The sequence below is a fragment of the Lepidochelys kempii genome, chromosome 11 (genome assembly GCF_965140285.1).
Source record: "Lepidochelys kempii isolate rLepKem1 chromosome 11, rLepKem1.hap1, whole genome shotgun sequence".
Classification (NCBI taxonomy): Eukaryota; Metazoa; Chordata; order Testudines; family Cheloniidae; genus Lepidochelys; species Lepidochelys kempii.
This window is the reverse complement of record NC_136390.1, coordinates 74,930,423-74,942,481: the sequence shown is the minus strand read 5'-3', so window position 1 is coordinate 74,942,481 and position 12,059 is coordinate 74,930,423. Positions and strand designations below refer to the sequence as shown.

Sequence of the window (12,059 nt, the reverse complement as noted above, 5' to 3'; positions counted from 1 at the left end):
TCAGCCCCCCCCACGAGGGGCCCCCACCCCGTACTCCTCTTTTTCCCCCAAGGCCTTGTCCCCTGGCCTGGTGAACGGTCCGAGGCTCCCTACAGCGGCCCAGACTCCCTCAGCAGTTCTTACTCCAGCTTCCAGCCTGGCCAGAGGGTGGAGGGAAGAGGAGGAGCAGGGGATGGGGCCACTGTTCCAGCACCAGTGGCCCCCCCTCACTTTTACACAGGTTCCAGAGCTTCTGCCCGGGGATTTAGATGCTGAGATCTTGTGCACCACAGACTTCATGACTGTTGAGGTGGTCAGAGTCAAAGTCCCCAGTCACAATTCTGACGTGTCCTTTGCCTCTTTCTTTGCCTGATCCTTTGGTGGGATGTGTTGGCCGATGCTGATCTCTCCAACTTTGCTCTGGTCATAATGGTCACCTCTGGGTCTGAAGTGAACTGCATGGATTACTGTAGAGGATGCAGCTTGAGCCAGGCATCCCTGGACTTGCAGATGCTGGAAGAAAAGGCTTAGGCACAGAGCACTTAGCCAGGATGTGGCTCTCCACTAGGCAGAGAAAAAAGTGTCTTTGTATGTTCCTGATGGGGATCGGTCTGTCACAAGACAGGCAGTGTTTGAATCCTGAGGGTTTGGATTCTGCCATGAGGCTTGGTTGTTGGCGTGATGCACCTCACCCCTAGAAGAGGAAGCTGATCAGATTTCGGAAGAAAGCAGCGGGTCAGACACTGCCTGGATTCCATCTCGCTGCCCTGGCAGTAAGGGGGAACTCAGGGAGGGACAGGACTGTCCCTTATGTCTCTGCTTGGGAGCATGAGCAGACACAGGGAGCCTGGTCAGCTCCAACAGACCCTGATGTTCAAAAACCCTCCAATCTCACACTGAGATACACATGGACACAGTCTCACACAAGAACAGGAGACAGAGTTGCGGAGAAAAAAGCTTCAAGAAAGAAAGTGTGATCAACAGAGACAGAAAGCAGATGAGAGCTCAAGGAGGATAAGGATCAAGTGAAAGCCCAGGGATCTGGCTAGGAAGAGGCCACTAGAAACTTGGAGAGAGCAGTTTCAGTGGAGTGGTTGGAGAGTGTTTAAGTTAAACTGGAAGAAAGGAACTGGACCCTGTGAAAGGAAGAGGCGGTGGAGTGACAGCTGAGGAGGGAGATGGATTCAAGGGGAGTTTCTTATGATGGGGTGGACCAAAGCAGACCCGCTCTGTGAGGGAAAGGAAGAGAGGTTGAGGAGGAGGAGAAGGGATGACAAAGGAACGAGTTTGATCAGGAGGTGGAGGAAATGGTCTCACTGGGGGAGGCGGAAGGGCTGACCCACCACTCCTGCTGACACAACAGTCCAGGCAGCTGTGGACTTTCGCTTTCTTTGAGCACATTCCTTTTTGAAAGTTACAAACATCAGTTACAAAGTCTGGTTTAATTTATAACAGAGAAAGTCTCTGGCCAGTTAATGTCAATGGCCTGTCTCCAGATTTACACTGCTGCCCAACAGCGGACTTTGGCTCACCTACTTTTTAATAAAGCCTGAATTATGGTTCTTTGTTTGGCAATACTGCTTAGACTTTTAATTTATGTTAGGGCAATAGAGTTTGTCACTAGCAAGAGAAAACCATTTGAAGTCTGATTCACATTGGGTGCAGGCCGCACCCTATTTTGTAGTTTGTGTGGAGAGCCACACAAGGGAGGAGGGTGTGTACATTAGGCACATTACAATGAGCTACAATGCTCATTGCTCATCTACAGGCTTTTTCCACAGAAAAAATATCAAAATAATAGTGAAACACAAAACAGAATCACTGGACATACCTGAGGTAGGTTCTTCCCCTCCTCACAGTTTATGCCTCCGACGAAGACCACGTTGGTCTGGGATACTCAAACACAAAGTCGTATCTCAGGAGCCATATGGAGCCATTTTGGTAAAGTGTTGGTAAGTGCACATCTCTCTGGAGAAACTTTGAAGCAATGTCTTGGTATTTTGTGTACAAATCCTTAAATCAGTGGTTCCCAAACTTGTTCCGTCGCTTGTGCAGGGAAAGCCCCTGGTGGCCCGGGCCGGTTTCTTTACCTGCCACGTCTGCAGGTTCATAGAATCATAGAATATCAGGGTTGGAAGGGACCTCAGGAGGTCATCTAGTCCAACCCCCTGCTCAAAGCAGGACCGATCCCTGACTAAATCGCTGTTGGAAGCGGCGCGGGCCGAGGGATGTACTGGCCGCCGCTTCCAACCGCTCCCATTGGCCTGGAGCAGGGAACCGTGGCCACTGGGAGCCGCGATCGGCCAAACGTGAGGATGCGGCAGGTTAGTGACTGGCTGCACCAAACATCCTACCATGTTTTGTTCATTTTGGCTTCATATTGAGACAATTGTTACCCCTTCAGTTATGAAATCTTCACGGTCTTTACATCTCGTTGATAATTGTTGGATAGCTTGCCATGAGCTGGCAGCCTAAGCTCTTAGTAAAGCGGAAAGAATGTACCTGAGTTTAGCGCTAAAAGCTATACTATCCAACTTCCCCTCCTCAAGGGAATATTAATTGCTGTAATTGTGAGAGTCAATAAACACTGAAAATTGAGAAATCTTTAGTTTTCTAAAGATAAAATGACCCTGGAATGAAACGAGAAACAGCTTTAAGAGGAAGAAGAAAAAATAATTTGGAAGCTGTGAGGAGACTATGAAAGCAATAGAGGTGGATGCCCTAACTTTTCTCCCAACAGTGGGAACATCCACAGTTACATTTGACTAGAACAATAGGGATACAAAACTTTATTCAGTTACTGCTTGCACAAGACAAGCATTAACTGAGGGTTAGGAAGAAATTTCCACTGGGAGTATGTTATTCCACAGAGCTGGTAGTAAAATCTTTGATGGAACCATTTACCATCAGAGCCTGCAGTTCTGCTGAGATTAAAACCTTTCATGAATTTCACAGAAATTTTGTTTTGGAGAAAAAAAGGGAAAATAAAGCTTCCATCATGTCAAAACATCCTGTTTTGACATTTTTGGAATTAAATGTTTTGATTATTTTCTTTTGGAACAGATTTTGGTTTCACATTTGTTTAAATTTTGTATTACATTGGATGTTATAAACTAAAAAGTCAAAATGGAAATAAAACATTTCAATCCATCTGAATTTCTTTTTTCAGAATTGTCTTCCATGGAGAATTAACACGTTTGGTTTTGTTCCTGACTGGAATAAAAACAAATTTCAAAATATCAAATTCTTCCACAAAACAGAATTTCCATTCCCAGCACAGCTCTGTTAGTCCATCATTGTCCACTACTAGGTTTCTTGCAGTATCCTCTGAAGTAGGGTGACCAGATAGCAAGTGTGAAAAATCGGGACAGAGGGTGGGGGCTAATAGGCACCTATGTAAGAAAAAGTCCCAAATATTGAGACTGTCCCTATAAAATTGGGACATCTGTTCATCCTATTCTGAAGCATCTTGCACCAAGAGATGTGATACTGGTGTAAGCAGAGTCAGGATGAGCTCCACCCTGACATCTGGTGGTGAGGTGTGGCAAGTTGTGGAAAAGAACTTCAGGGGCTGATCTCATTTGCATAGGCACACCCACCCCGCCTAGAATGAGACCATAGCTGCCCAAATGGTCACTTTGGCTGCTGTGGGATCCCCAGTGTCTCTGTTATTGGGGCAGGAAGAATAAATTGTTATTACCCTGATTATGGGAACTGTGCTTGGAACTGTACGTGGCCTTTTGTTATGATGGAGGGATTCACCATCAACTAAGTAGCACTCGCTAGGCAAGGGTCATGGGTTCCAAAACTGTGTGAATGGAGAGAGGCTGGGGACAAGTAGTAGTACTTGGTGGCATGGGCCCCTTGGTGAGGGCCTTACATGCTAATTGCACTTCCTCCTCTCTCCACTGTAGAATATCAGAGCTAATTTTGATTTCATTAGAAGTCTAGTTATAGGCTGCTGAGCTCACTTTGGGCTGACAGTGCCCCAGCACTGGGGCTCCCCTACTATAAGCTGAATTCACCTAAGAGCTGAAATCACTGAGTGTTGTGTTAAGTAGTGGGGGAGCCTGAAGATATATTGTGGAGCAGTTTGCGGGACGGCTGGTGAAGCAGTTTGACGCGGAGCAGTGTGTGGATGGCAGGAGCTGCTTGTGGGCTGTGGAGCTGAGTGAAGGAGTTCGTGGGGCGGCTGGTGGAGCGGAGCGGAGCGGAGCGGAGCGCAGCTGAGCGAAGGAGTTCGTGGGGTGGCTGGCGGAGCGGAGCGCAGCTGAGCGAAGGAGTTTGTGGGGCGGCTGGCGGAGTGGAGCACCGCTATGGAGCTGTGGGGCGGTCAGCTTCAGATCACGTAAGGTGCCTCTTACCCCCGTCCCATTTCCACCCAGGTTGGGAGGTAAAGCTCCGCAGATAAACTTTCGAACTCTGGGGCTGCCCTGACCAGGGACAGAGACTTTTGGGGCATTGGACTTTGGGTGATTTGGGGTTGCTGGACTCAAGAACCAAAGGGAAAAGGGCATGCCCCAATTTGCCTGGGGTGGGGTTGTTTTTGCTCATGGGTTGTGTTATGAATCCTGTTGGTGGTGTTTCCCCAACATAATGCCACATTGTTTCTCTCTGTTATTAAAAGACTTTTGCTACACTCAGACTATGTGCTTGCGAGAGGGGAAGTATTGCCTCTTGGAGGCGCCCAGCGGGGGTGGTATATATTTGTCCCAGGTCACTGGGTGGGGGCTCGAGCCGGTTTGCATTGTGTTATTGGAATGGATCCCCTAGATACTGAACCCGGCCCTTGTTGCTGCCAACTCTGACGGGCAGAAGGGTTACACTGGATTAGAAGGAGTGGTGATCTGATTCAGTGTGGCAATTCCCAGGGCTTATGTGCAAGAAATGGGAGGATGTTAAATTGCATTCCTTTTGACTATACAGCTTACCCTGGATTTAGCCCAGGGTCTATGCTGTTAGCTCCTCTTGGAGATTCTGCTGGCAGAAAGTCTGCCACTACAGGCAGACAGCCAGCAGCAGCAGCAGCTGCAGCTTCCCCTTTATTGACCCTCTCACAAAATGGGTGGGGCTAGCTACAGAAAGCTATGGCCAGGGAGACTGGGGCCCGTGCAGATTCAGTCCATCCTCTGAGCAGTGCCACGTGGCAGGACTACTTCTTAAGCCCTAACTACCACTTAGAAGTGTTCCACTTCAGCAGAAGCTTTTTAGTATGTGGCTGGTGGCACCACTGTCTGTCCTCCCTCAAGGCAAATCTCCCCTGGAGCCCAGGAAGGTGTAATTTATACCTTGATTCAGCTTGTGCTAACGAAGCTGTCCCATGTCTGCTTTAATTCCTGCAGGCATGAAAAAGACTTTGAAAACCATGGTAACTTCCCCCACAAATAACACATAAGTCTGTAGTTCCCCTTGCCTCCATCCACTTTTCAATGTAAAAAATTCTTTGCATTCTTATAGTGGCTTTCATCAGAATATTTCAGACAATGAGAGAATCTCACACAACTGTTTTACAGACACACGTTCCAGTCTAATGCCAGTCCTGTGAGGTGGGTACTGATACCTATTTTACAGATGGCAAAACCAAGGGACGGTGACAGATCATTGATACATTCAATAATACAATTCTTTCTTTGAGGATGCTTTGTGTGTAGCCTACTGTGCCTCTCCCTCTCATCCTACAACTGCTTCCAGTGCTGAAAAGGCCATTCAAATAATCATTTGTCCTAACTGTCCCAATTTGGACAGAACGGTCCTGGCTCTCGAACCTGTGACCAGGAGAAACACTTTTCTTTTAACTTGCAGTTCTCCACTGTGGACCATAGAGACTATTGCTATCAAACAATTACCTTTTAATACAATTAACATCTAATATAGTAAAGGTTGGCTGGCCTTAGTGCAAAACATGTTCCTCTACCATCTTTGGCTTTGCACTGGTTCTCCGTGTGTTTATGATCACACCTACCACACTAAATGCACAATATATTGCAAAAAGAATGGAACACTTTCATATTTGGGCCTGTCATGTGAGAGGCAGGGACAAGGAACACACAAAGCCATGAGTGTGTTTCTAATGGCATCCTGCAGGAATCTGTTCTTGGCCCTATGCTATTTTTATTAATGACCTGGAAGAAAACATAAAAATCATCACTCATAAAGTTTGCAGATGACACACAATTCAAGGAGGATGTTGAAAAATTGGCGGGGGATCAGAGAAGAGCCTCAAGAATGATTAAAAGATTAGAAAACATGCCTTATAGTGATAGACTCATGGAGCTCAATCTATTTAATTTAACAAAGAGAAAGGTAAGGAGTGACTTGATTACAATCTATAGGTGTCTACCTATGGAACAAAAATTTAATAATGGACTCTTCAATCTATAACACAATCCAATAGCTGGAAATTGAAGCTAGACAAATTCAGACTGTAAATAAGGCTGGACTTCACACTTCTGAGTGCCCATGTCATGATTTGGCCCAGTCTTGATAAAGGGCAAACAGAGTGTACATACCTGAGATAGGTGCTTTTTCTCAGCACAGTTTAATCCACCAACAAAGACCATATTGGGCATCACTGGCCTGGGATACTCGAATACAAAGTCTAGTCTCATTAGCCAAACAGAGCCTTGATCTAAGAGATTATGCACAGTCACTTCTCTCTGAAGAAACTCAGAAGCCAGCTGTTCAAACGGCGAATAGAGAGTAATGCAAGCTCTCAGTGCCAGTGTGCCGTGTAGCAGGTTCTGCACACGCTGGGTAAAGGTCATGTGGTCTGTGCTGCTAGTAAACATTCCTGGGACATAAGAATGTGGACTTGGACACTGAGTTGCCTTGGATCCTAAGTCACATGGGAATCCACGTAAGAAAAACACAGAAGGGAGAGACAGATACTCAGCAACTATTGTCCCGCATATGCCAACTGGATCTGTGAGGATGGCATCGAATTGACTTTCTTCGAGGTACCGAATCAGTTCTTTGTTGCTCAACAAACTTTCACAGCTTTGGAAAAGCATCTGGAATGCTCGTGCTAGACTTTTATATAGTGAAATAACAACATTTAGAAAAGGTTGTTTAACAAAGCGATCTTTACCAAAAGTCTCCATTAGTGCATCCATGTGTTCGTCTTTGTAAGGCACTGGATAGGTCTTAATGGTGAAATTCTTGGCTGATGTCAAAAACAGATTAGTTTCTGGTGCCACAAGGACTATCTCGTGCCCATTTTGATGGAGCTTCTCCACGATAAGACGCGTACTCAGCCACGCACTTCCGTCCATAGGCATCACCAACAGCTTCTCCCCTTCAGCAAAGCCCACAAATATTAACAGAGGAAGAAACTTTATCATGGGTGGATAAAGAGGTCTAATCCCAGGAATCATCTCGGTGTAAGAAAAGCAAAACATTCTCCTGAGAAAGATTTGAAAGCAGAACCCAAAACGAAGAGCTGCAAGGTCCCTGACTGCTACGTTGATTTGCTTGCATTGCTGTGAAATGGCGTTAGCTTCTCTGGTCAATGTTTACTGTTTCACAATTAACAGTTTCCAGAAGCAGTTTATAAGCAATAGCCATTTCAAATGGGAGATTATTGGCCTCAAGGTGGCAGCTTCACCTTATATGGATCTGCGTAAATGTAGTGAATAACTCTCTTCTCTCTTTTCCACATGAGCTGTTAGCTATGCCACAGTTAGGTAGTTTCAAGATCCCTGCAGTTAACGTTCTTTTCCCCATAGTCCTTCTAGACATTCTCTTTTTACAAAGCTAGACAAGGGGAAACACACTGTGAACCTATAGTATGATAACCCAATTTCAATTTGATTTTTTCTGCATCTTGAACATTATGGGCCAGAGTTTCAGCAGCTATAAATTGCCATCATTTCACTGAAGTCAGTTTACACCAGCTGAGTATTGGCTTTTTTTAAAATTTGGGTAGCTGAGACAGAAGAGCTATCAAATTAACTGCAGAGCAATAACTGTCCAAGTGGAGGACAGAAGGTTTAATCCCCCAAATAAGCAGTTAAAGCAACTGATTTCATACCAGAGACGACTCGTACCAGCTGATACTGGGGGGGGCACACTGAGAGGAACTGAGGAGGAATCTTCCAGCCCCACCTCCCTTGGCCAGGGCAGCCAATCCCACTAGCTCCTGGGGGGATGAGGCCACAGGAGCGGGGAGCACGTGCCTTTGGGTCTGGCCAGGCTGGCCCCGGCCTGGGGAGACTCACACCTCCACAATGTCTCCTGGAGCTCCGGCACCCTCACGGACACTTCAGCAGGGGAGGCTCGGGCAATACCCCTAACTCAGGCTCAGCGTGGAGGAAGCAGGACAGAGCTGCTTCTCATGCCAGCTCAGGGTGGCCGCTCAGGGTTGTTGCCTCTGTACAGTGCAGAGGCTGCCTGTGGCCCACTCCCTCCACTCCGTGCCTGGGCCCGGCTGCCAGGGACAGGGGCCAAGTGAGCCGGAGCTCCCTCATCCTCAGCACACCCCGGTCTCTGTTTTTCATTTGTTACCTCCCACCCCCATAACCATTTGATGCCTGAGTCTGGTGGCTCTCCAGCTGCCCATCCCTAGTTCTACAATAGGTACACCTCACAGCAGTCAAGTGAGGAGGGGCATCTCCCAAGCCAGGTGTTTACATGAAAACAGCTTCAAGTAACTATCACTTGTCCAGCCCAGGAAAAGACAATGATGGACCATTAGAGTTAATGGAAAGATACTGAGACAACTGGAAATTGAAAAGAACATTCCAATTCCCAAGCCAAGAGGGAATTTCCTCACTCTGAATAACCATGAGTAACCATGGACTGAGAGGAAAAAAGAGAAACTTTTAAAAGCAAGCTTGGAATTGAAGTTTTTTTTATCCAGAGCCTGTGGGGGAGGCTGTCCATGAATGCTGGATCCCCCAATAGCTCGGAGTTATGCCAGGAAACTGTTTGAAGGCAATAGGTAACTTTTATTAGAAAAGGGATTTTATCTAATATATAAGTGTGCAAACCGTTTGGAGTGCGTGTGCCAAAGCAAGCTGATATCTGGGCAGCTGGTTTCACGCCTTCAGGGGTAATGAACTAGAGTGGAGCAGTGCAAATAGCTGGTCATTCAGAACTGAGGCAAGATGGATTTGGAGAGACTCCCGGATGGAAGGATTGTTGGTATCACCCTGTGAAGAGTAACTGGACTGGTGAGAGGCAGGCAAGATCTTATGCTTGTGGACTGGCTCCTGGCATCAGGAATCTGAACCATAGTTGCATGGCACAGAGGCCCCCAAGGTTTCAGGGCAGGCAGTGACAGAACCCCTTACTGGTCTGTGGTCCCCAGAACATCACAGTCCGCCAAGTAGGGAAAGTCTGGTGGGGGCAAAAGAATGACTCATTCCTCCACTGGACTCAGAATTCTGCCTCAGTTGTGGTTCTTGCCGTCCTGTGCATACGGTTACCATATGTCTGGGTTTCCCCAGACACAGCTTCTTTTTAGAGCATCCCTCTTCCGTCCGGGGAGATTTTTCAAACAGGCAATGTCCAGGGTTTTTGCAGAGCAGAGGCTGCATCTCAGAAAGAGCCCCGATTGGTCCGCTTCCTGATTGGTCCCTCCCCAGCATCTGTGGCTGACTGGGCCATTCTTCTGCAGCTGCATTTGCTGGATCTCATCCCGGCCACCCAGGCCCCAGCTCGCAGCCCTGGGGAGGGGGTCCCACAGGGAGGCGCTGACCGATAGCTGTCTCCGCATCTTGGGCTTGCGCCAGCCAACCTACCACTGTGACAGGGAATGACACTGCCCCCCACCTCCAGTGAGTAACCCTGCTGCAGGTACCCCATCCAGCTCCTGCAACTCTACCCTGCCCTCCAGCACCCCTCCCCCCCACTCCCCCAGGTCCTCTTTTTGGGAACCTGAAATACGTTAACCCTACCTATGTGTTGCCGGCACCCAGTGCCGAGAGGCAAAACAACAGCAGGGGTTCGTTACCTGGTGTGCGTCACCCAATAATCACAACGGGGTGGAGAAGCAGAAAAGTTTATTTGCAGCTGCAAACAAGGTACAGGGAGAATAGAATCTCAAATCCTGTACACAGAGCAGGAAGTTACACAGGCTTTTATACATCCTTTTTCCCAGCATACTTATCCAATAGCAAGCTGCCCTGAGTATCCATATAGCCAGCCAATCCAGTTACCAGCTAGTTCCCTTGTTTTTTGTATTGTTTGTTAAACTATACGTAAAGCTGCTGTTATTCAGCATTGTTCTTCCATATCTGCCCTGCTTGGCCTTGTTTAGTTTCAGGCAGTCTGACTCTGCAGCATATTGTTGCAGATCCTCAGCATAACTGCTGCGAGTGCCTCCAGGCGGGGGGCCAAGGACACTTGGGCCTAGTGCAAGGGGGCTTCATTGACACTCATGGTCTTCCATCCCCTCAAGTTACCTAGTGGCCATGCCCCAGTGTCCCCAACATATGCAACAATTTCTGCATACTGATGCCCCATTTGTTTGAACTTGGGACTATAGCTAGACTGAGAAGTGGTGGCTTTATTGTGTTCACAGGTATCAAGTTGGTGTATCACCTGAGTCAACCTCACATTAATGTCCTATGACACAAGGTCAATGTAATGGGGGTTTTCAAACAGATCATGTTCCTCATGCCTGTGGTAAGAAGGAGGTTCAGAGGAGCTGGCCTTCTGAGAAATGCTGGAAAAGTTGCCAAATGAATTACAAAGGAAGATGTCTTAAATATTACTCATTTAAACAAAGAGGTTGTGACCTTTAATAATAAAAATGTACAGCAGTATCTTCAGTTGGTTCCATCTTAGAAAAAAATACAGAACGAATCAAACAGACAGCAAAAATATTACTTTGTGAAGGAATTACCTTTCCCATGTTACAAAGTGCATCAATTCAAACTTTCCTGCTCCATGAAGTAAGAAAAGGGATCATTTTACTAAGATGTGCCAATGAGTTAGTTTAATGGTTTATTTGAAACATTTTTGTATACAAAAAAAATCCATGAAATAGCGAAGCCCCCATCCAGAATCTTTTTGATAACTGTGGGAGATGGAAGCGAAAGCCTTATGAAGCAATGAGTCTGTTCTCAACAGCACTGCAAGCAATGTTAAGAGGTGGCAAGGAAAGCAGCAGACGTTTCCCTCATTCTTATTTGCTTTTAAGGTTTTGGGTGGTGGCATGGGGTGTGTCCTAGTCCAGCCTGCACTGTCACTAATTGAAGTTTTTGTTTGTGTTAATTTATCTTCAGGGTAAGTCGACTGAGGTCAATGGAATTGCACCAGAGAGAAACTTTACTCATTCGGTTTTGAGTAAACTTCTTAGGAAAGCTTTCCTATTGGCTTATTTTCTGTATCTATTAAATATCTAAACATATTACATGGATATAAGCAGAAAAGAAGATGATACAAAGGCCAAAAAACAACTGGAAAAGCAGCAGTGAAAAGAATTTATACTATTTGTTATACAGGGAAGAGATGAAACCACTGCAGGATTCCAGGTTTATAATATTCTCCATCCTATTGGTAGTGTAGGATATCGAGACTGAACTTGAATTCCAATCAATCTATTCCAAGATAGAAGTAAAAGGCATATAGATACACACATCAGGAGCTTCTGGTATTTATCTGTTACTTATTTCTTATAATTTAACCAGATAAAAGTGGCTGTGCACTTTGCTGGCCTAGTTAATGCATGATGTTATTGCTGGGTCTCTCATCCTCTCTCCCTACATTCCTTCCGACTGTTTGGTGTTGTGTCTTCTCTTATTATTTAGCAGTTCAATTGCAATGGGACTCAGCCCTAACATGCTAGGAACTCTACAAACATAATAAATTCCCAGATAAAAACTACATTAAACTGAAGTTAAAGTTGAATATATCTAAGTAACTCTGGGAATACAATACAAGCATTGCAAACTTTCCTCCACTAAAGGCAGCTTCGCTTTACTCCGATTGGAAAGAATGGGAGGCGGTGGCCATTTTGGAAGAGGCCAGTGGAATTCTTTGTATTAGAACATTATTCTTTGACCTCAGGAGGGCCAAATCGCACCTGGAGCTGCAGCTAGCCAGAGATGTCAAGAGTAACAAGAAGGGTTTCTTCA

The 12,059-nt window shown here is 46.2% G+C and overlaps 1 protein-coding gene across 2 annotated transcripts in view; it reads right to left on the bottom strand.

Moving 5' to 3' along the window:
- LOC140895926 (UDP-glucuronosyltransferase 1A6) overlaps nucleotides 1-12,059 on the bottom strand; it is an 87,954-nt gene that overhangs the window by 60,566 nt on the left and 15,329 nt on the right. Inside the window, exon 1 of one of the 2 annotated variants that reach the window (XM_073306865.2) lies at nucleotides 6,489-7,460. The exons of the other annotated variant lie outside the window; for it this stretch is intronic. Within the exon in view, the coding sequence (XP_073162966.2) occupies nucleotides 6,489-7,376 (888 nt within the window). The 5' untranslated portion in view covers nucleotides 7,377-7,460. Of the gene's footprint in view, nucleotides 1-6,488; nucleotides 7,461-12,059 lie in introns of those variants that run through there. 2 annotated transcript variants of the gene reach the window in all.